The 25,576-nt window shown below is 35.5% G+C and overlaps 1 protein-coding gene across 5 annotated transcripts in view; it reads right to left on the bottom strand.

Annotated features, from left to right (window-relative positions):
* The window catches only part of LOC127852247 (RNA-binding protein Musashi homolog 2-like), a 108,554-nt gene extending 97,146 nt beyond the window's left edge, over positions 1–11,408 (bottom strand). For all 5 annotated transcript variants that reach the window (XM_052386147.1, XM_052386152.1, XM_052386164.1 and 2 more), the window contains exons 1-5: positions 11,241–11,408; positions 11,059–11,099; positions 10,794–10,875; positions 2,228–2,312; positions 319–360 (exon numbers count right to left, since the gene is read on the bottom strand). In XM_052386147.1, the coding sequence (XP_052242107.1) occupies positions 319–360; positions 2,228–2,312; positions 10,794–10,875; positions 11,059–11,099; positions 11,241–11,308 (318 nt within the window). In that variant the 5' untranslated portion in view covers positions 11,309–11,408. The remainder of the gene's footprint in view (positions 1–318; positions 361–2,227; positions 2,313–10,793; positions 10,876–11,058; positions 11,100–11,240) is intronic.
* Between the last annotated feature and the right edge of the window lie 14,168 nt (positions 11,409–25,576).

Here is a 25,576-nt window from a genome sequence, read left to right as displayed (position 1 = left end):
AAATGTAATTAAGAAGAACAACAAAACACACTTCATTCTTATTGCTCGTTTTTGAGAGTACTCATCTTTTCAACAGACCTAATACAGCTGCTGTTATTGGGCAATAAATAAGCGAATAAATCCTGTGCATTTCACAAAATATGCCCTTCACCTTTACAGGGGTGTGATTTAAGAATCACAACAGGGGATGAAATGCCCCCCCCCCCCCACACCTATTTACAAGGTTCAACTAAGCTCCTCATTTCTATATGGATCCATCAGAGGAAAAAACACATCCCTGTATTAAGGAGATATTGTAAGGAAAAAATCAGTGCCTACCTTTGGTTGGGCTTTTCTCGGGAAGGCCACCTTAGGGTCCACCTGCGGATAGAAGTAATACACATTCTCCATCTTGGCTTGCACACGAAATGTGTAAAAACTGGGCACAACTTCTAATATAAATTAATATTCAATAATAACGCAGCTCAAAGCCAATTTAACACCAAAGAGCAAACAAATTTGTCCGTCACAAAGCCTGACTGTTCAAACAAAACTAAATCCCGTAATTTGAACGAAAACTGAAAACTTGCACCACACGTTAAACTAGTCCTAATTAGTGATAGACAACTGAATAAACGTGAATAGACACGGTAGGAAATCTATCACTACAAAGATGTAAGATACTTTATGTATAACAACAGATCCAGACCGCAGAGGTCACCAACAGATAGAGGTTGCACCTCAGTGATTATTATATTCTATCTTGTCACTAACTGTCAACTATATGATCAAGTAGGGTCTTATGAGATCTCATGGAACTGGCTCACTTTTTTATATACCAGCTCGGACAAGACAGGTTTTATGTTAAACACCAGGCAAATATTGGCCCACCATTCAGTGGAACGTATTTAGAAAGCAACCTATAAAGCTACCTATACTTTTTCGTTTACAGAACCACGTTTGAATAGCAGCATAACAATGGGCGGTTACGCCTTCGTTGAATGTTCTCAAACCCAGCAAAGTTGGCAAATATTAGTAAATACATGAAAATCGAACTCCTCTTTGTGATGTAACTGTTACTTCTCAATATTGAATAAATAAGCAAACAAGAATATTTGAGAAAACTAAAGCACCCTTTCCTGTGACAAATTGTAAATTGAAATTGCTAATAAAGGCCAGAAAGCCTCTGACCATATTGATTCACTGGACCAGGAAACTGCTTTATTGACTTATATTAAAATCAGCGTGTACTTTCTAACCACTATCAATTACCATATACAAACTTGTCCCATAATAATGTTCACAAAGTGTCAAAATAAAGTTATTTACAACCGTAAATACTGATCTGATGGAGGGTTTCAAACATCTAATAAACTTTGCTGAACCAGTCAACAATATCATTGTAAGAAACTGGGTAAAAACTGAGAAACCCCATGGGAAAACATCTCCAAACTGTTTAGCAAACAAACACTCATTGATGGCTATCTACAATATTGAGGTGCCAAAAGCCGGTAATAACATTATGATTGTCGTAAGTCAAAGGTTATAACAAGACTTTCCACTACAAAATGACTTGTGACTTATCATGGCCATAAACATCGTAAAAATGTCTATCATGGGCAATCAGCTACGCCACAGTACATGTCCAATATTTGCAAACCAGGGTATTATTACTTGTTTTGAGGTACATTGGGTCATAAAACCACTTTTAATAGCAGACTGAAGGAAGTGAAAACAACCCTTGACATAGAAAGTGCATAAACCAGTGTTAATGTACTACAACCAAGAAAAAAACTACCCAAATGAATCATGTATAAATTGACAATTATATAAGAGAGAACTCCATTAAGTACCAAGGGAATGAGATAATTTGTAAATGCTACTTTAACAAAATGTAAACCTTTAGAAACACATGAATATAAATCGCCAAAAAGTGAACAATTTCTGCATATTGATCAGGCATGTAATACATGTATCCTGAATTATTCAACATATTTATTTCAACTAATTCAAACTAAAGCTGTACAACAAATATTACATTATGGCCAATTGAGAAAAACACCATTACATGACTGTTAGATTTAACAATACAAATCCCCCACAAATGAAATTCTTCAGATGTTTGTTGTACACAGCACCTTCACTATTGTCATGACCATAACACTTTATTACAAGGGAATGTACACATTAAAGAGTGACAAGTTGCATCAATCTAAGAAAAGGGCCAGCTTAAGGGGTCAATATTTACCTGTTTGCCATCCAGTATATGGGGTCCATTCTCTAGACATTTGTCAACACTGTCAGGGTTCTTGTATGTGACAAAACCGAAACCCCTGAAATGGTAAGTGAAACAACATTAGCTCCAATCCCTTGTAAGGGTAAGAGAAAAAAACTTAGCTCCTATCATCTGAAATTGGAAGCAAAACAAACAAAACTCCAATCCTTGAAATTGGAAGCGAAACAAACTAAACTCCAATCCCTTGAAATGGGAAGCGAAACAAACTAAACTCCAATCCCTTAAATAGGGAAGCAAAACAAACTTAGCTCCAATCCCTTGTTATGGTAAGAGAAAGAAACTTATCTCCAATCCCTTGATATGGTAAGAGAAAGAAACTTAGATCCAATCCCTTGATATGGGAAATGAAACAAACTTTGCTTCATAGCTTTTGCATGGTTGTTATTTTAAAGGAAAATATTTTTGGGTAGCCTTAACATACGCATATAATAGGCACATAATTGAAAATTGTAAAAAGTAAAATGGTTAACAAAAGAACATTTATAATAGTCAGAGAATCTGGCGTTGTGTAATTATTATTACATGTTTTTCTTGTGTATTTAACTTTTATACAAGAATGTGAATCGCATTTTTGTATTATTATTAAAAATTAATGGTTATTCATTTTTGAAGCACACATTTACTTAGATTGTAAACGTAAAAGTATTAATTTAAGTTAAGTTTTATTTCTACATGTACATGTGTAGATCAGACATTCTTACACTCAAAGGATGTCACTTACGAAGTTATATTTTTACAGATAAGCCAACTGATTCTGCAGTTTGCTTTTTTTAAGTAAAATGGTCAAAATATCATAATGTTTTAAGATCTGAGTTCAAAATCAAGAGTTTCTTATATGATTTACTTTAAGATGAAGATAAAATTGAATTTGAATACATTTAATATAAATCCTTGAACAATAGTATTTTGTTGTTGACAAATCAAAGTTCAACATGAATTGTGAAAAACTAAGGAAGGTAAATTTAAACTTGGCCGTAAAGAAAACATGAATACTTATCATGTCAATCAGTGACGCAAAAAACATTTGAGATGCGCTCTTTGACAAGGGAGTTTAATTCATATGCGCAAAGTGTTGTCTGCACAGGCTATCCAGAGACGACACTTTCTGGTATTATATTTTTCGCTGAAAGAAAGCATATTCCTACCATAAATCCTGTTTAGGCGGAAAGTGTCATCCCTGATTAGCGTGTGCAGACTGCACAGGCTAATCTCGGACAACACTTTACACACATGCATTAAACCCCATTTTTTTAAAGCTAGACCCATTTAAATTCATGACACAAAAGAAAACACCCTTTCTCGACTTGATTCTATATAAGTTTTAATTGACTCAATTAAAATATCCTATACAAGACGTGGTATTCAATAAAGCTATTTGGGTTCTTAAGTTGAATACTCTTCAAAATTTAAATGTTTAATAAACGCCATAGTTCAATGAAGGAGAATTTCTACCTTGAATATTTTTATCTTATCATCGGTATTTGCACACGGCTAATGAGAACAGAACTTTGTTTACACAGGGCATTGTGAGTGAAATTAAGCATTTAGAAGGCAGGATTTATGCGTACATTTTCGGATAAGATCAATTTTCACTTTTGAGAAATCAGGTTTCGGGGACATAACTCTTGCTGGTTGCATGACAGAGTTAATACAGCATCTATGTGCAAAAAAAATAACTGTGGGACGACACCTGTACAAATTTAATTCTAGTTTTTAGGGTGAACAAAAATGCTTGTTTCTATATTTAGTATATTTACTGACCCAGAATAAGAACTATTGGAACAATTTTAAATATATTGAGCCAAGTTTTCGTTTTTAAGGTAGATATCAATTGCATTTTTTCAGTCATTTTAATTATACATATAATTTTACGTGCTTCAGAAAAACAGCTAAAATATAGACTTTTTAAATTAAATTGAATTATGCCATGTGTAAACAACAAATAACAAGAGATGTGTTTTTCAGAAACACAATGCCTCCTATTGCGCCACTTTGAAATAAAATGTCAATATATCATTAGGCAGGTTTAGAGATTATCTCCCTTTAAAAGCTTATTACTTCCCTTGGATTGCATTTTTTGACTTTTGACAATGAAGGATGACCTTCACCTTTCACCAATCAAAATGTGCAGCTTCGTGAGATACACATGCATGCCAAATATCAAGTTGCTATCTTCAATATTGCAAACGTTATGGCAAATGTTAAAGTTTTAGGACGGACGGACAGACGGACAGACTGACTGACAGTTCAACTGCTATATGCCACCCTTCCGGGGGCATAAAAAGAACACTATATATTATTAATATCAATATATTATAAATATCAGTAATTTGAACATTCATTTATACCTTGAAATCTTATAATCAAATCTTATACAAACTTGTTTATAAATGACACTTCGTTTTATTCACAAAGTAACAAATCGTACCAGCCAGAAAGTCTGTGTTATAATACAATATTTTTATTTTTGTAGCAATTTTTAGATATTTTTTTTCGAGAATATGTAGATGTACCCCTCAGGAGATGAGCCCTTTACACATGAACTGGAATTTCGACCAAAAATGATAAGCCTGTGGGATCTGCTCATGCCAAGACTTTTTTCTTGATTTGGAGAAAGGGTCTGGCCTTCCATTTTTGGGAAAATATTACAAACAAAACCAAAAAGGGGGGAGAAACTTCCCAAAGTAAGCGTAAACATTGTTGAATTTTGCATCATTTTAACAAATCTCTTATAGGAAAGTCCCTTTCTAAAGAAGGAAAAAAAAATGCTGCATGCTTATCTGGGACGGCACTTTATGTACATGCATAAAACCCCCCTTTCCCAGAACATGGCTCATTTACTGATTCCATGAAAATTTATGTTGACTTTTCTGAAATAGTCTGATACTCAGCCTAAAAAAAAACTCCAACAAGTCAATAACATTTTCTGTCAATCCTATAAATCATCATCAAATCATCAGGTTCTAGAGCATCATTCAAATAGCCTGTTAGAAAAAGAACAACTCTTAAACAAATGTCAGCAAGAATGAAAAAGGCCCAATTTTGTTGGAGTAGATAAGATTACCATGTGTGCACAAATCAGGTAGGGCTGTTCTGGCGATGGTGGAATGTTGTAGTGGCAACTGTGAGCTTACTCACTCTGTCAATACCTCTGCCACTTGAAATTAAACTCTTTTCAACAGAATCTTTTTATATGCCATGATCCAGTTTTCCTTTAGTTTAGATTCTTTATGTTGATTTTTGCATGTACTTATTAGAAAAGTGTGCAATGCTTGAATGAAATGCTTATCTTACGCCTGTAAAGAAAAAGCTACAGGTCAACATTTTTTTGTTCCAAATTAGAAAAGTTTACACTGAAAACTAAAAAAAAGTTATGACTTTGGTATAATGTCTCCCAATATTTACTTTTTTCTGTTGTTTGTAGTGATTTTTTTCCGCTTCATATTTAACAGCCTATGCTTTTTTAATAGGGAAAAAAGCGGGATAGACCAAGCAATTTTTGGGAAAAATTAAACATTCTTAATATAAATATAAATAACAGTATACCAATTGTTTATATGTGCATGTTAAACTGCTTTCTTAAATTAATATTATGAAGTGCTAGTATAGTAAACTCAATAAACCAATTATTGAGTTATTGGAAAAGTTTGGCATATTTTTTGGTAATTTTTTGTCAGATTTGTGGAGAAAATGTTCCTTTTTTTTATTGGGAAACAGCCTGTCTTACTTAAATCTGCAAATAAGAAACAGTCTGTTAGAGGCTGTAATTTTGTACAAAAAAACACTGGTTTGTGTTTATAATACAAATTGGATAATTGCTTAATCAAGAGAATAATTTATAAATGCAGACTCAAAATGTTTTCAAACCACCAGATCAGGAATAAGTTAATATTTACAAAAGTAATGAGCAAATATTGAATATGCTGTTTGCAGTCAACTAATAGCAATATATAAAATGCCTTACATTTTCAGAGACAGGAAACCATCAAATCAAGTTCAAAAGATTCTCAATTCAAGTTCAGAATATTTTCTCTATTGAAGCACAAGAGACATTCAAAAATGAAAACAAGACATTCCTATTCAAGAACAAGAGATATTCAAGCACAGGTGAAATTTCTATTCAACAACATGAGATATTCAAGCACAGGAGAAATCTCTATGTAAGAATCAGATACATTTCTATTCAAGTATCAGAGAAATCTCCATTCATGTTCAAAGGAAATATAAGTATTTCAAATCTCTGAGAAATTTCTAGTGAGGAAAAAAATCTACCATGAAGTTTCTTCCAAAATATATTTACTAGAACCAAATGTATTTGCAAGAAACTGTGAATACATTATATTTCTGCTAGATTCATTTACACCACTCAACCTAAAGTCACATTCAATGCACAATGCATATTCATTACAACATGTTTGTTTTTTAACTTCTGAACCTTTGAACTGTGACCAAGTAATTATATTATTTCTCCAGATGCTGATTTCATCAGGTTTTATGTTGTGACAATCACAAAACATATGCAATTCAAATGTCAAAATTATTTGATGGATACAAATTTGAGCATTTACCTTAGGAAACATAAGTTTCACTAAAAGAGAATCACTGCCAGAGTTCTTAAACGAAACAGTTAATTTTCCAAAAAAAATAATTCTGGTTTGAATTGAGTATTAACAAGAGCACCGCATACGGGTGCCAACCCTCGGCTTCGGATGCAGTATTGAATAAATGAAAGCTTGTCAAATTTTTTCAAAAATTTTAGAGGTCACAGTGGACTTGACCTTTGACCTAGTGACCCAAAAATGGATGTGGCGTGTAAAACTCATCAAGGTGCAGTAAAGTTTCAATGTTGTAGGTGAAAGCACTTTCATTTAAGAACCAATGTTCAAAAGCTTAACAAAATGTTAAGGTTTTAGGACGGCGGACGACACGACAAGCTGGCTATGTCAATACCTTGGGTTTTCTCAGAAAACAGCGGAGCTAAAAATGAATTTCAACACATTTCTTACAATTGGGGCCAAAAAGGACCAGTTGGCATTTTGCTCTAACTCTGTTTAGCTGTTATGAAAGGCCGACACTGTTACAATTTGATTTCAAACAGTGTTGCACATAATAAAATGACCAGAATCAATTACATTTTCAGTTCAAACTGTCCTAGATTAAATATTTACAGAAAAATTTTGCAACAGAGAAAGACAGGTTACATTAAGTGGTTATGATCATGTGAAATGGCAATGCTGTCTCAAACCATTGCACGCTATACATAGCAAAAAACTGCTGGGTAACCTTGACCTAAGGCCGACACTAAATTTCACAAAGTTTGACTCATTGAAACCCCAGCATACAATCTCCAATCTGTGTAATTGAACACCAGAATTTCAACAGCCAGCCCAGATAGAGCGGCCTGGACTCCCCCCAATTAACACCCAAGTTTTCAAGTGCATAGTCCCCCAGTCAAATCTACTGATGCGCTACACTGCATTTTACCAGGGTTAATTCTGAAGTCGTGTTTTTGTGGCTGTTTTTGTGGCCACCCGATTGCCTGAGACTAACAAACATCAAAGCAGAGCTGGGCTAAATATATAGGCCATGCTCTGTGGAAATGGTTTTTTAATGTGGGATGACACTTTCCGTCTAAACTAGATTTTTGCTTAGAAAAATATCATAAAAAAGGTAAGTTTCGTCCCTGATTAGCCTGTGCAGACTGCAAAAGCTGATCTGGAGCAACACATTATGCTCATGCATTAAACATCCTTTTCACAAAGAGACAATCATATGATGAAGATCTCAGGTCGCTGCACATCCATAATAGATAATATGCTGTGACTTGATATTGGGACTCAAATAGCCTTTGTGACATCTCTGTCACAGTTCAACACAGAATGCACTGGGAACACTGGAAATACTAGTAGAGCATTGAGATGTATTTTTCTGTATTCAATGCAATGCTTCCAGTAGGACGCTAGGGAATAGGACAATTACTGTATTGATAAATGAAATTGATACAAACTTTGCACGAGTAGTTGTTATGCATGTTGCGATCTAAGCTAATGCCAAAATCTAGAGATTTGAAATACAATTACAAATACAATTTATCATAATTATCCTACTCCTTGTTTTCTATGTTATAAAAACAAGAAGATTACCTTTTTCTTTAACATGTGTAATATAGCTTTTTGAGAGTTAGTAAAAAAATTAATGCACCAATTGGAAGAATTCATGACGAAAAATGTCCCAATTTCTGGGTTTTCATGCTAATTTTTCCCAATTTGGCTGGTACTGGTACTTTTCCCAATCGGCCAAAACAATTGCTTCCTCATGTCAGATCCAGGTTATTGCTGTTCATGTCAGATCCAGGTTATTGCTGTTCATGTCAGATCCAGGTTATTGTTGTTTAAGTTGCTGTTGTTTGTTTTACTAGTATAAATGCAGTTGAATATCAGTAATGGTTGGGTAAATTGTTCAGTGTTGATTACATGGACAATTCTATTCAAGATAATTGTTAACAATTTTAAATTATCATATGCATTTTGCATATATATCTCCTTATTCTACTTCTATTAAATCACTTTTAATGTTAACATTTTATTTGGCCCTGTAAATTAAGCTACATTTACTTCTGGAATGGGGATAGTTAAGGTAAACACTGTCTTATTAACTTTTAAACCAAACAAGAAGCCAATTTTCCTATAGTGTTATTATACAATAAATATGATGGGTGTGTTCATATGTATGCAAATTAAGTAAATAACATAAATAATAAGTAATGAAATTATTTTGTGTATGTGTTCAATCCTTTTTATGTGTATATATAGGGAGTATCATTATGTTTAACAATTTGAGTGCACAAATTCACGCATGAAAATAATTTTGTTAATAAGCTCCAACGCACATGTCGATAGATAACATAGAAATCAAATTTCTCAATGACAGTTTAACATTTCCTCTCAGCTTAAAACAGGCTTCACTACATGAAATACCAATTTGGCGATATTAAGATATACAATTCAAGCTGCATATATATTTACATACAAATATGACAAGTCACTGATGTTATCTAGAGTTTAAGTGACCCCAATGTCTTCACTTCTATTGATTACTGGTGCAACACAAAAACACAGAAAATGTCAGCAGAGATGGTCTGCTCAGGCTGAAGCATGCAATTTAGACTGTTTTGAGGAGAATTGAAATCTCCTGGGGCTAAATCTAGGTTTAAGCTGAGGAAATGATTGGCTTCGATGTTGAAGTGTAGACCTGGGAGTGATCTTGGTGTGCAAACCAGGGGTGGTGTTCTCAATCATTATAAGAAATAACACATAGAAGTGTAGATCTGTAGCTTTACTTCTTAGTTTGAGTATTAATGTTCTGAGATTGAATCTTTGAATCTTGTTTGAGAAATTTGGTCAAATAGCACCATGAAGCATATTACTATCTTTTCATTTAATTAATTGGAAAATTTTCATTTATTTTAGATACATACAATTTAATTTATAGATATGCATTATGCAAATTATTAGGTTTAATTTAAAAAGGCACTTTATTGTCAACTTAACCCATTTATGCCTAGGGGACTCTCCCATCCTTCTAAATTGGATCAATATATTTCCAAAATTAGGGATGTCAAGTATATTTATTTCTATATTTAGAACATTTCATAAAGAAATTCCTTTAAGCAAACAGCGCAGACCCAGATGAGATGCCGCATTATGCGGCGTCTCATCTGGGTCTACGCTGTTTGCAATGTCCTTTTTTCAGGACGCTAGGCATTAATGGGTTAATTAAATAAATTTCCTATGTTTAATGAATCATTTAATTTTCCTATTATTTCACGACGTTTTTTTTTAAGAATTGTATTAGTGTTTTTTTAAGTATCATATAATAAGTTTTTCTTAAAGGATCATAAAATATCTTAGAAACCAATGCTGGGCTTCAAAATTTATATGTTAACCAGGGCAGTGAAGATAAAGCTACTAAGTTAGGATGGAGAATGTAAAAAGTGTCAAGGCCCTGGGCCTAGTTTATGACTTTCAAACTGGTCAGATAAGGCTGGCCATTCATCCAGATTTATTGGGGTATAAGGGCTATCATTACAGTTGTTTTATGACTCCAGCCTTTTATTGCGATTTTACCATGTCCATTGAAGTGTAAACATGTTGTATAATATTCCTTAGTCAGTGAGAGCATAATTTACTACTGGTTTGGAAAAAAATAATATAGTTTTGAGTGATTGTTGTTATGTTATACGTTGAACTTGAAATCTTGTTCGAACTTTTTAGTATTATTTGTTTTAAATGCGGTACTACTGATGTTGAAATTACTACTTTATACAACTTTGAACATTGTCTAAATCTACGTTCTATTACTAAGAATCTATCTATGGAAGCTACATGTTCTAGTCTAAACTTACGTGACCACTTAGAATATGATTACTTTAATCAGCTGACATACATCCATTGTGCAATGAGAATAATCCTCATAAATATACTGGACACATTTATATTTTATTTTAAATGCAACACACCTCGATCGTTTTGTCGTGGGATCCTTCATAACCATGGACTCTTTAATTTCACCATAGTTCCCAAAATGCTCCTTCAGTTTTTCTGTAAAATATGAATACCGCGAAAATTAGAGCAGACAACAATTTTACGGTAATATGAAAACAACGATAACAATCGAGTTACTCGAACGCGCCTGAGGTTATGGGTAATTAACGCATGTAAACAATACATGTACACACTAACCATTAAGCGGTATTTCATGTTAAAATAAAAATGACAATCTACCTGCTGTGGTCTGCCAACTAAGTCCGCCAATAAACATCTTCCTGCAAATCGAAAACAAAACAGACTAAGTAAACAACGAATATTTTGAGTACCCGATCCGTTGACCTAAATGTCACCCAGTCGGCGTCGTGAAACTTCAAAGAAAAAAATCAATTTAAAATTAATTAAACTTCACAACTTACCCTGGATCGTTGGGAATTTCATCCGTTCCGTTAATTGGTGAAGTTGGTCCATTTGACTCCATTCTCATAATGTTAAGATTCTACACTACCTAACTACACAGCACAAATGAAAGCTTACACACGTGGGTATAACTACTAGAATATAAACCTTCTATCGCTTTTTCGTGGGTGGGCAGGTGGAGGGGAACGCTTAGGCGCGAACTAGGCATGATTGACAGGTAGCGGCCTCTTCTGATTGGTCCGCGTGCACGTTGCTCGGCAACTGATAACGGGATTTATTGACGTCACTGGATGAAATAAGCATAAGATATGAAGAAATTAGCATATCAAAGACACGCCTTTTATCTATGTTGATGAGCATACAAAATGTAAACGCCCCGTTTGAGCAAAAAAGCAAAAGCTGCATTCTTTGATATAGTTCTTGCTACCATAACTTTAAATGTCGCTTTTTATGATTTTTGACTTTATGGTATGTCAATAATATATATAGACTGTACGCTGAAGTTTCTTTAGCTACCTTTGATATAGATATAAATCCAATATCCCTTATTCGCCTGTATTGAAAGTTTTAGTATATTTTACATATTGATATGTAATGATCACCGTGATTAAACCACACAGGCATTGAATTGTAATGGTATTAAACGTATTTAATTGATGAATTGTCATGATAAAAATGTAATATTTAACAGACACTTTTATAAAAGAAAAATTAATTTAATACATGGCATTTGTTTTAACATAGTCAGAAAACACCCGTAGATTGTTTCACAGCATTGTGCGCTCTGTTAACTAAAGTCGTCTTTTATACAAAGGGAATTAACTCGAATAAGAATTTTTTAGTCTGCTTACACTGGGGAAAACTGATGTATCGTCGATTATGTTTGGTTCTTCGAAGATTACAAGTTGTGCTAGAAGTATCTTCATAAACTAAATTTATTTTCATTAAACAAGTTAAATCATCAACACCCGCGCCTGCTAAATGCTGCAGGTTACACTTTTACTGACAGCTTTCATTAAGTTTCCATTACTGTGAACAAAATATGATTCGCATGACATATCGACGACAACATTACAATTATTACAAATTAAATATTTAAGTCACAATGCAATAAAACACCCGAGCGTGTCTTTGTAACTCATTCTATATGCATGAAAAAATGCAATAATGTTATTGCTACAATATTGAGAATACAATTAATTAACCGTTACCCAATTACGTATTATTATAACACTAGCAAATGTATAAGACAAATGAGCTTTACTGATGTAAAGTTATATACGTTTATTTTTTTACACGTGTATTTTCTCTTACAATATGGACGTCTGTAAGTCCACGTGACATACATGTTTACTTGCAACAAACAGCGAAAAACGTTGTGTTAATTTTAATGATGTTTTGTTTTTAAATTGTGAATAGGATTAACATACTGTTCTGTTCTGTTAATTAAATAAAGGATTAATAAAATAACAAAAACAAGTTTCTTTAAATCAAATTATGCATGGCAAAAAAAGTCCTTTTAGCAAGGGAGTTGATAAATGTAACTTTGTTTTCACGTAACTCTTTTTTGTGAAATAGTTGTGTGCATTTAAACGTGTTGGTTTTCTTATTTGTTACGTATATTTTGTTCTTACTTTTGTGAGTGAGCATTGACCGGTGCCTCGTTATTATGGATAAGATGCTGGGGCGGATCCAGGATTTCTGGTTGGGGGGGGGGGGGATATTGAACAATTTGCTGGGGGTCCAGGGGGGCGCTAGGGCATCGGGTGGGTGCAAGGCTAAGCCCTGCTAGGGGGTCCAGGGTGGCGAAGCACCCCGTAAGCTCCACGATTTTAGTGATTTTAAAGGCTTTGACAAACACTTCTCGAGCATGTCACGCCTTATATACTTTCATCAAAGTACCTTCTTATAATGCCAAAAAAGTGCATAGTTTATCGTTTAGGGGGTCCAGGGGGCGAAGCCTCCCGGAAGCTCCACGATTTTAGTGATTTTGAAGGCTTTGACAACCACTTCTCGAGCATGTCACGCCTTATATACTTTTATCAAATAACCTTCTTATAATGCCAAAACAGTGCATAGTTGATAGTTTTGGGGGTCCAGGAGGACGAAGCCCCCCCCCCCCGGAAGCTCCACGATTTTAGTGATTTTGAAGGCTTTGACAAGTTGAAATAGGTGATTTAGATCTAGTTAAGTGTGAAACATCATATGAATTGACTTTACTTTGGCGATTTTAGGGGGGGGGGGGCATACGCCGCGTCAGCCCCCCCCCCCCCTGGATCCGCCTAAGCAGATCAACAATTTAAAAAAACACACGATTTCGGTTCTCAAATGAACAAATAAATGGCGCAATCCTCGTAGAGGTGTTGGTTTGGTCTTAGTTTTGGGGGTTTTCTCAAATAAACAACGGGGGCAGATAACGTCTGCGTAACGTCACGTCTGCAATTTGTTATTTAACTCGAGCTAAGACACATTTTACGTTGATGGATTTTTTCACAGAAAAAAAATTCACCACGTTTTGTAGCATACAATTTGAGCCGCGCTCTGTGAAAAGAGGGTTTAATGCATGTGCGTAAAATGTCGTCTCAGGTGAGCCTGTGCAGTTCGCAAAGGATAATCAGGGACGACACTTTCCGACTTAAATGGATTTTTGCTAAGAATAGACTGTCTTTTAACGAAAAATATCATACAAGCGGATAGTGTCGTCCCTGATTAGCCAGTGCAGACTACAGAAGCTAATCTGAGACAGCTCTTCGCGCACACGCATTAAACCCCCTTTTCACAGAGCACGGTCCAATTGTTTGTCATATGTGGTGTATGCGATGCCCATTTACGAATGATCGTAAAGCACACAACTAATACAAACAATTGTACGTGAAAAAGTAATTAATGTCATGTTTATTAAATTCACTTCCATGCTATAAAGGACTGTTCTATCTGTAGACAAAATTAAAGACCCTGCCAACTCAAAACATTTTTCAACGCGTGATTAAATGACATCAGTCCACATAACGGTTGGAAACGATTTCTGCAACAAAAATCATTTACAGTAACGTATGAACTGAGATTTTCCGTTTCCGAGACACATCAATTGTAATGTACACACCGAAAGTGCTACATCTGTGTTCATATTATGGTATTATTTTATACTGCTTTAGAATGGCGAAAATGCGCTATACATTATGAAAAAAAACGTATACAAATGGGTGTGTTAGTAGTGTTGAACCATCTGAAATGTAAAATATAAAAATACGCAGCTAGCAATCAAAGGTACCACACATAAATCATGTTTCAGTTAATGAAAATTCTAATTAAGTTCTCATATGCCTTATATGGAACTTAACTAATGCCCATTTATAGATTCACAACGTTTCACTGTTATGCACATAAAAACTCGCATTTTGTAAAATCTGTTAGTTAAAATGACTATTATTGAGGTCATTTTTGTTAGTAGCTAATGTAAACTAGCGGAAAATGCGTCACTGAGTTCCAAATAGCAGCTACTTATTTGATATGTTATTTATCTATAGACACGTGTTCACGTGCTCCTGATCGTTTACCACAGTGCTCCGTTCATGACATCGTATGTCTTCAGTGCACATGTGAGCCCTCGTATGTAACATGGCGTGGAGCGCGTGACATCCCCGGGGCTCTCTGGATATGCGGCCTAAGCCCACATAAAGCCCGCGAGATAAGAGGAAGCCCGCAGCGCTTGATCAAGAGAGAATTGTGCTAATATAGGATCCCCGGATCACGGGTATTGCGAAATAGTCCTCGATATTGTTAATATTGAATTTATGTGAAAACATTTGGCAAAGTGATAACCTTTAAAGAGTTGTTTTATATATAGATCACTGTTTCTTAATTTCCAAATTTAACTAAGAATGTGCATATACAATCCTTACAGCAGTATATTAAGTTTCAGTAAATCAAGTTGTCTTTTTCAGTTTCTTGTTAATCTTGTCGCACATGAATAAAATTGAGAAGTTTCACTAAGATCTGCTGTTCATGTGCTCGAACATGTCTGACCAGATAGAATACATTTGATTGGTATGAACAAATAGCTGTCCGGATTGTTGAATGACCTGATACCCCGCCACCATAATCAGACAAACACAGTTTTACATCGAAATAAGTTTTCAGCAGGAAGCTATGTAGTAGAGGGCCCAGGTAAATCAGACGTCTCATTAATATATAGCCCAATAAATTAGAAAAATGTTCACTCCGATAATAGTTCATAGCACATAAGATAACGCAAACCAATTATCAATCCTTTAATGAAGCAACCGAAAAGTGCAATACATACATGATGAACCCCCCTCGCTATTTGGACAAGAAGCGACCATTGTTTCGAAATTTACTGCTTTGCTCAATTTTCTGCACCTTAGGAAATAATACCAAACACTGTATTGACCTACGAAATCCACCAAAGAATGCGCGATTGTTTCATACTGAAAGTTTTTGTCAGTTATGTTTATTTAAAAAATTAGACCAAACCTTTTATCTCTTGTTAATGTCTTATCTGCCCGGCAACCTGTGGTCGTTGTTAAGTCGGCTGAAAGTAATAAAAGGTTAAGATAGGTTATCGAATATTCAAAGATTGATTTATCAGACGAAATCAATATAGAATTAAGCGACCGATTATTGTTAAGTCCCCTGACTCCTCATAGATAATGCCCTAATACAGTTCAGAGGCCAACGCAATGCCATATCCGTAACCAAATTGACTGCGCACAATACGTCAGAACCTTGAAAAGTGAAATCGTTATCGTCCCGGTAGTTCTAGTTTAGACTTGTGCTCGAAAAGATTTAGAGGGTACCAAAGTGTTTTTCAGAAGGCTCGACTTTTGCACGAAACTATTTATAGTGTACCCACGTGTTTCAGAGAGATCCGGAAGTATCAAGGTCCCAAAATAAACCTGCACAATAACATTACCCTCGTCAAAACGAGCGCTGACCAAAAAGTACTGTTTTCGATAAAATAAAACATTTCCCAATATGCATGCATGATTGGTCGATTGTATATTCATACTAGTTATAAAACCATTACATCGCATTAATATCAATACAGTTCGTTTTGTGTGTGTGTGTGTGTGTGTGTGTGTGTAAGCATAGCAAAGCTGTCACGTTGCTTTATTAAAACTTTGAACAGTATAAATAATATTGATTGAAACTTTGTGTCAGAAAACATGGATACAACAGTCACAAAAGACAGTTGAAAGTTATAATGACCCTGACACAAAACGATCATGTACATATACGTGAAAATATGTTTTAAAGCAGACAAATAATATCCGGCACTCGTGTATGCATGGCCATTACATAAAACAGACACAGAATCGCACACATCTAGACACTAAACAGACGATACATAGATAATTATTTTGCCCATGTGACGTCATTGACGGAAGCCCAGTATATACAAGCCGTCACGGATAACGGGCACGTTGTCTGTATCACAAGAAACGTAGGAAGTGCTCTGCCATTTCTCTCGCGCAATGTTTCACAGGTAGGAGAAGAAAAGGAACTATATACAGAGGGAAACGTCAGTGTTAGTTGGCCTGCAGCTGATCAAATAAAACACCGTGTAATTGTTTTGTTGGTTCAGTTAAATGAACATAACAGTGGAACGTCGTGCATTTCACCACCGGATGAAGTGCTCGAATTTCCGGAAACCGAAAATTATTCCAGAATAGATTAAACTATTCCAGAATAGATATAAAGAATTTGAAATGCGGACGTACATGTTCGACGAACAAAAGTGCCGGGGTCTGTCGAGGACGAACACAGTGCTTGAATTCCAACATTCATTTACGTGTGTACATTTAATAATGATTGATACTACAGACATAATTCAAAGAGAGTCTTAACTGCAGCGCGAGAGACGTGGGGTTGACATGTTTGCGATGACGTTTACACATTTGCTTTTATAGCACCATGGCACCGGCCCCTGGGCAACTTTCTAAGATGCTGTGGCAATCTCGTGCGTACAGTGGGTGATCTCTGCAATGTCGTTGTGGCGTGTTGGTGGGTTTTAACGGATACAGCACATCACCATGCCAAGACGACAAACGTATTCGCCAACACGAAACTAATGACATTTATCGTTCTTTTGTGTCCACGTGTTGGCGACGCTTTTCCTACCAGAACGACAAACCAGATACGTTTGTGCCCGCCATAACAACGACACGACAAATACATTTCTCATGTTTTCGCCCATTTTTTGGCGTATTGGCGCGCCTGATTTGCTTCTCTGGCCGGTTCGAAAGTCGCGAATACGCAGATACGAGAAAAAAATTGTCGGTATTTCGTTTTTGGCGTGTTGGAGGGTTTAAAGCGCGCTAAAACGAAAACACGACAGAGCGAACGATATTCACGCAGATACAATTTACACTTTTTTATTATTTTGTATTCACATGTTGGCGACTTTTGATCCCGCGAACGCCCGGGTACGCAAGAACGACACATATACCGACCTGAACGTACATTTGTGGATCTCTGTTGGTGTGTTTGCGACTTTTACTAAGCATGCGCAGACTTAAACACTTAATGGTTGAATGGCTTGTTTGGTTGTTTACTTTCAGAGTTTTAAAAATATTATGTCCAAAGTAGTCGCCGTAAGGTCGTCATCTTGGTCGTTCTTAGCGTTCGGTCGCCGTCGAGTTGCGTCTTCAATATGATTCCACGGCTCAATGGACCATCGTAAGAACGCAGCAATCGTGATACATCGACTATCTACGGAATAAATCGACTGCTGATCCAGAGTTAGAACGAGGTACGAACGCCAGTCCGGTGCGAGAGAGGTATGTGAACGGTGCCACAGCTACTTACCAACGGGAGATCGAGCCAGAGTGAGACCAGGAGGAAAATACCTGTTGTTAGTGTACTGGTAAAACCGAATACACCGTTTTTGCAAGACTGTTATAACGATTATGAAATAACTAAAAACTTACAGATAATGATGCGCCCAGCATACGGGTTGATATTAATAGTGTAAGTTATAAACTGTTAGTTCACTCGTAAAGTGCGTTGGGAAGCATATAATCTAACATTCTAATTGTGGCGAAAGCAAAATTTACAACGAGCAATTAATCTAGATTTTCATATTCGTAGACGTACGCATTAAATGGAGCTCAAAGAAAGATAACGAAGCAAACATTTATGAGCGAATCAAAACGTATAACGAAGTGTTCAATCAATACATGTACCCGCATGATCAAAGCCGAATGGAGGCCAATTAAACATCAATTAATTAACTTGTTATTTGATTATAGCTAAGGGCTTATACGTGGCCTCAAAGCTTTCCCAGTCGACTGACATGTGCCCGGTTTCTCGTATTTTAAACATCAGACAGGAAGTAGTTAACGGTCATAGTTAAACAATAAATTGATAAATCACGATTTTTATTGACTTTTCATCTTCTCTTCTTAAAGTCTACCCGTCTATGGAGAGTGAGGCAAACATTAGTATGTCAATGAATATGGGACAACAATTGAGTCTTGTTCTGAGAAAACTGGGCTTAATGCATGTGCGTAGAGTGTCGTCCCAGATAAGCCTGTGCAATCCGCACAGGCTAATCAGGGACGACACTTTCCGCTTTTTGACATTTTTCGATTAAATGAAATCTCTTCTTAGCAAAAATCCAATTTAGGCGTAAAGTGTCGTCCCAGATTAGCCTGTGCGGACTGCACAGGCTAATCTGGGACGACACTTTGCGCTCATGCATTATGCCCAGTTTTCTCAGAACGCGACTCAATTAATACGCGGTCTGGGACACGGGGCATAATGCGTGTGCGTACAGTGTCGTTAAAGATTAGCCTGTGCACTCATCTAATCAGCTACTACACTCAACGCCTATGGTGGATTTTATGGTGGATCTCCGTAGTCCATGGTCACGTGACTTGTACGGACCTGGATATTTCATGGTCACGTTAATTAAACGGATCTCCGTATTCCAAGGTCACTTGACTTGTACGGATCTCCGTATTCCATGGTCAAGTTACTTCTACGGATCTCCGTATTCCATGGTCACGTTACTTCTACGGATCTCCGTAGTCCATGGTCACGTGATTTGTACGGACCTCGGTATTTCCTGGTCACGTGACTTGTACGGATCTCCGTATTCCAAGGTCACGTGACTTGTACGGATCTCCTTATTCCATGGTCACGTTACTTCTACGGATCTCCGTTTTCCATGGTCACGTGACTTGTTCAGACCCCCGTTTTCCTATTTACGCGACTCTTCATTTTCCAGCGATAATGGAAACGCCATTTCTCATCTATGATTTGTGATCTTCAGGCGTGAATATATAGCCTGAGAGATTTCTCATTTATTTGCCAAACAAATCAAGATGTGTGTATGTGATTACATGTCTCGTTTTTGACTGGCAAGAATCGTGGTTTCGTTCTCATAAGAGCTGCGCATATATCTTGTTTTGTTACTAGGCGTCTATTGGTTATTAAAAGCAACGGTTTGATTTTTTGGAAACAATTTATCTCCGCTGTCTGTTTTCTTAGCGGGATGCAATCAGAGGAGTTGCGAAAGCAGGATGACCTTGATACTTTTTTTCCATTGATCTTGAAGTGAGTTATGTATCAAGTTGACAGTGAAGCTATGAATTATATCTTGTCCCGACCACATAAAACCACACACTGACATAGCTGACACCGGCCTTAGAGTGACACCGGCCTAAGAGAAAGGCCCGTTTTGTGAAGACTGGGCTTAATGCATGTGCGTAAAGTATCGACTTACATACGTCCATGAAGTCCGCACAGGCTACTCTGGGACGACACTTTCAGCTTTAATTGACTTTTTGTGGCAAAGAAGTCTCATTTGAACGTAAAACCATTATTGGCAAAAGGTGACGTTCCTAATTAGCCTGTGCGGATTGCACAGGCCAATTCAGGACGACGCTTTACGCACATGTAATGGGGTCAGTCTGCCAAAGCGAGGCTCATATCAAACATAATAATAGCTCACGTTTCAAGCAAATAACTCATGGTTTCTCGACTGACATATACATGTACATGTATCAACAAATTTAAATTTGCATACAGGCAATTTCATTTTAATTGAATGTAATGGATAGAAAGCCAGACACTTAAAGTTAATCCTAGGCGTGGAAAGCTTTGATTTCCCAAGAGAATGTGCAGGAAAATACAAATATATTATTCCCGACCATCCACATGAGACATTTCAGGAAACGAAAACGTTTTATAGTTTAATAGGTTTAAATTCGAAAATAAAATGGAAACATATCAAGATTATTATGGCGTCCTTGGAATGGAGGATTTTAAAATCAACACATAATACACGCATACACATAGCAATACCATAAGTTCAAAACATACTACATACATACATAAGTTTTTATAAGTTTTTATCTACTGTATTTATAATATAAGGGTGAGAACGCTCTTGTTGATTATTGGATGACCCTTATCAATGGTAATTTACTGACAGACTCCTCTCTATCTAATTTCATTAAGTTACAATGTTAAATTATGTATTACTTTTACAATAGTATCTTGTGCAATTTTATTGTATATAAATTGATACTATACTTTGTTTTAATTATTAAAATGTTTTAACTCTGTGTAGATAATCATTGTTAACCTGTTCACTCGTTATCTGATAATGGGTGATATATGCCTTTTTCTTTTTAAACATTTATTATGTGCATGATAATGCCAGTGTTTAACAAAATTCAGCTTTTAAGGTCCCCTCCTTTTAGAGCAGCTCTAAATTTTAAGGTTAACAATGGTAGTCTGCCTTTTATCATGTGTTTATATGCTATTACTGTTTATTTGTGTATAACAGTCTCCTGTAAATCTTATTTAGATTGGCCAGTATAAGTTGTTATATTTTATGCATTGAATACCTGTTTTATTAATGTTGCATAACACATGTATTGGATGAGACTTAAATAAACTAATAAACTACATACACATAGCAATCCCATAGGTTTAATCAACACATACTTCATATACACATACAGCAATCCCATAGGTTCGACCAACACATACTATATATATATATATATATACTTAGCAATCCCATAGGTTCAACACATACTACATAATGTACATACACATATCAATTTCATAGGTTCGATCATCACATACTACATTCATACACATAGCAATCCCATCGGTTCAATCAACATATACTACATACATACACATAGCAATCCCAAAGGTTCAATCAACATATACTACATACATACACATCGAAATCCCATGGGTTCAATCAACACATACTATATACATACACATAGTAATCCCATAGGTTCAACATATGCTACATACATACACATAACAATAACACATACTGCATAAATATACAAAGCAATCACATAGGTTCATTCAACACATACTATATACATACACATAGCAATTCCATAGGTTCAATCAACACATACTACATACATACACATAGCAATCCCATAGGTTCAATCAACATATACTACATAAATACACATCGAAATCCCATGGGTTCAATCAACACATACTACATACATACACATAGCAACCCCATAGGTTCAACATATACTACATACATACACATAACAATAACACATACTACATACATATACAAAGCAGTTCCATAGGTTCAATCAACACATACTACATACATACACATAGCAATCCCTTAGGTTCAATCAACATATACTATATACATACACATAGCAATCCCATAGGTTCAATCAACACATACTATATACATACACATAGCAATCCCATAGGTTCAATCAACACATACTACATACATAGCAATCACATAGGTTCAATCAACACATACTACATAAATACAAATAGCAATCCCATACGTTCGACCAACATATACTATAAATATACACTAAGCAATCCCGTAGGTTCAACACATACAACATACATGTACATGCACATAGCAATTGTGTCAGTTCGATCAACACATACTACATTCATACACATAGCAATCGAATAGGTTCAGAGTCGCTAACATACTAAATACATACACATAACAATTACATAGATTCAATCAACACATACTGCATACATACACATTACAATCCCGTAGGTTCAATCAACACATACTACATACATACACAATTCACTCCCATAGAGTAAGTCAAAACATACAGCATACATACACATAGCAAACCCATTGGTTCAATCAACATATACTACATACATACACATTGAAATCCCATAGGTTCAATCAACACATACTATATACATACTCATAGCATTCCAATAGGTTCGATCAACACATACTATATATATATATATATATATACACAAAGCAATCCCACAGATTCAATCAACACATACTACATACATACACATAGCAATCCCTTAGGTTCAATCAACATAATTTATACTACATACATACACATAGCAATCCCATAGGTTCAATCAACACATTCTACATACATACACATAGCAATCCCATAGGTTCAATCAACATATACTACATACATACAAATGCAATGTCATAGGTTCAATCAACACATTCTACATACATACACATAGCAATCCCATAGGTTCAATCAACATATACTACATACATACACATAGCAATCCCATAGGTTCAATCAACATATACTACATACATACACATAGCAATCCCATAGGTTCAATCAACATATACTACATACATACACATAGCAACCCCATAGGTTCAATCAACATATACTACATACATATACAAAGCAATCCCTTAGGTTCGACCAACACATACTACATACATACACATAGCAATCCCATAGGTTCAATCAACACATACTACATGCATACACATAGCAATCCGATAGGTTTAATCAACACATACTACATGCATACACATAGCAATCCGATAGGTTTAATCAACACATACTACATAAATACACATTAGAATGACATAGGTTAATGAACACATACTACATGCATACACATAGCAATCCCATAGGTTCAAAACATACTACATACATACATACACAAAGCAATCCCCTAGGTTCAAACAACACTTACTAAATACATACACATAACAATAACATAGGTTCAATCAACAAAAACTACATACATGAACATAGCAATCACGTAGGTTCAATCAACACATTCTACATACATACACATAGCAATCCTATAGGTTCAATCAACATATACTGCATACATACAAATTGCAATGTCATAGGTTCAATCAACACATTCTACATACATACACATAGCAATCTCATAGGTTCAATCAACATATACTACATACATACATATAGCAATCACATAGGTTCAATCAACACATACAACATATATACACTAAGCAATCCCATATGTTTAGAAGCGCTGTTTGATTGACGCACTATGTGAACGACGGTGTAAATTAACAAGATTGTGGAGACGAATATATGCATAATAACGAATCTCGAACACATTATGTTTATAAAGGTATAGTTATTTTGTATGCATGAATTTTATTGTATCATCAGAAGCTGAAACATTTTAGGCAAATCCTGCACATGGGAATGGAAAAATCATTTTGAATACATTCTTTCTTGTGTAGACCTATATCTTGAATGGAAGGGCCCTTAATTTTTCATTCCGGTGAAAGTGTAATCGGCGAGGGAAAATTATTTTCATATGTTCGTATGCAGAACAATGAAAAAAAGCAAAAAAAGTAAAAAAGAGGACATTATCAAAAAATAGTGGATGAAAACAATATTTAAAAAAAAGGTTTTATGCAAACTATAGACAATCGGCCTCTTGTTCCAAATATATGTTCCAGCATGATGAAAGCCAAATCGATGCCAATTAAACATCCAATTAAGTTGTTATTCGATTATTACTGAAGGCTTATAGGTGGCCTTAAATCGTTCACAGTCGCTCTACATTCGCCCTGATTCTTCTATGGTACACACACGAAAAGAAATCATTACCAATCATAGTTAAACAAAACCGAATGATCAGCTGTCTTTTTATTGACATTTTATTTGCATTTCTCAAAATCTACCTGCCACTGAAGAGTTTGACAAACTTAATCATGACAATAAATATTAAGTTTCAGATTTTCGAATTATACGCTGGCATTCAACTCACTGTGGTCTGGTGGAAATACAAATACAATTATCTTTGATTAAACGGCTCAGAAGAAAATGTTGACGCATTTCATATCAGTAATTGACCTATCCCACGTAATGGTCAACGTATTAATGTGCTTTGTTCTCTTTCCGAATGTTTTCGTTTATTGCTTCCATAATAAACATCCAGTAAGATCGGAACACTAAATAATGTTCGCTCGATTTAATTATATCACAATCTTGAGTATTTATAATTACATTATTTCTTGCGTTTCCACCAACACTTTAATTTATTAAATGTAGCGCGGATGTATTCATGATATTATGCGAAATTAGCTCAAACTTTGGGAGCCATTTTGTTCAATACCGGAATGTTTTTCCCAGTAAGGAAACACATGACCTCAAGATTGCACAAACAGGTCAGGAGCCGTGTTAAACATGTTGTTAAATATTACATGAGTGAAAACCAAGTACATTAGTGAAATAAAACATGAATGTTGATTTACCTTTTTTGTGCCCCAAAATATAAAAGTTTGGCATATAATTGTCGAATAAACATGATATACATGTATGAATAATGAACAAAACTCATTTGTCACAACTCACTCAACAGAACTAACTGATTCACTAATTACAAAACTTTCTGGACTTTCTGGTATTGTTTTATTGACTCGTGCAATGTACGTTGTATTGCTTCACAATGCCAGAAAGATGGACACTGTATTTGCATGGACTGACAACAGAAAAAGGAAACATTATTTGCATGGACTGACAAAAATCGATACTGTGTTTGCATGGACTGACAAAAGAAAAATGGACACTGTATTTGCATGGAATGAAAACACACTATCCTCCTATTCTTCGGGGCTGGTTGCGAATCAGAGTCATTATTCTTGAGAAAGGGAATAAGTTTGAAGACAAGTACTTATGGAACATTTGAACATTAGTCTGACAATGCCTACATCCGATTAAATCGTTAACTGCATATCGCCCAATTGGTGCGAAAATGTACCATGTGACATTAATACACATGATACCTTTTGGATGTGACATTAATACACATGATACCTTTTGGATGTGACATTAATACACATGATACCTTTTGGATGTGACATTAATACACATGATACCTTTTGGCACCAATGGGGCGATATTTTGATCTAGTGATGTATACGAAGTATCTGATGTGTTGGAACTTGCGCTCCAAATATGATTTAATTCAAAATAATGGCACGTTATTTATTGATATTTGACGTATGACAAATAAACCCAATTATGGTGCTTTATACAATTTTTGAACAAATGTC

The sequence above is a fragment of the Dreissena polymorpha genome, chromosome 1 (genome assembly GCF_020536995.1).
Source record: "Dreissena polymorpha isolate Duluth1 chromosome 1, UMN_Dpol_1.0, whole genome shotgun sequence".
NCBI classification, from domain to species: Eukaryota; Metazoa; Mollusca; class Bivalvia; order Myida; family Dreissenidae; genus Dreissena; species Dreissena polymorpha.
The sequence above is the reverse complement of the archived record's forward strand: the minus strand, read 5'-3'. Positions and strand labels throughout refer to the sequence as shown.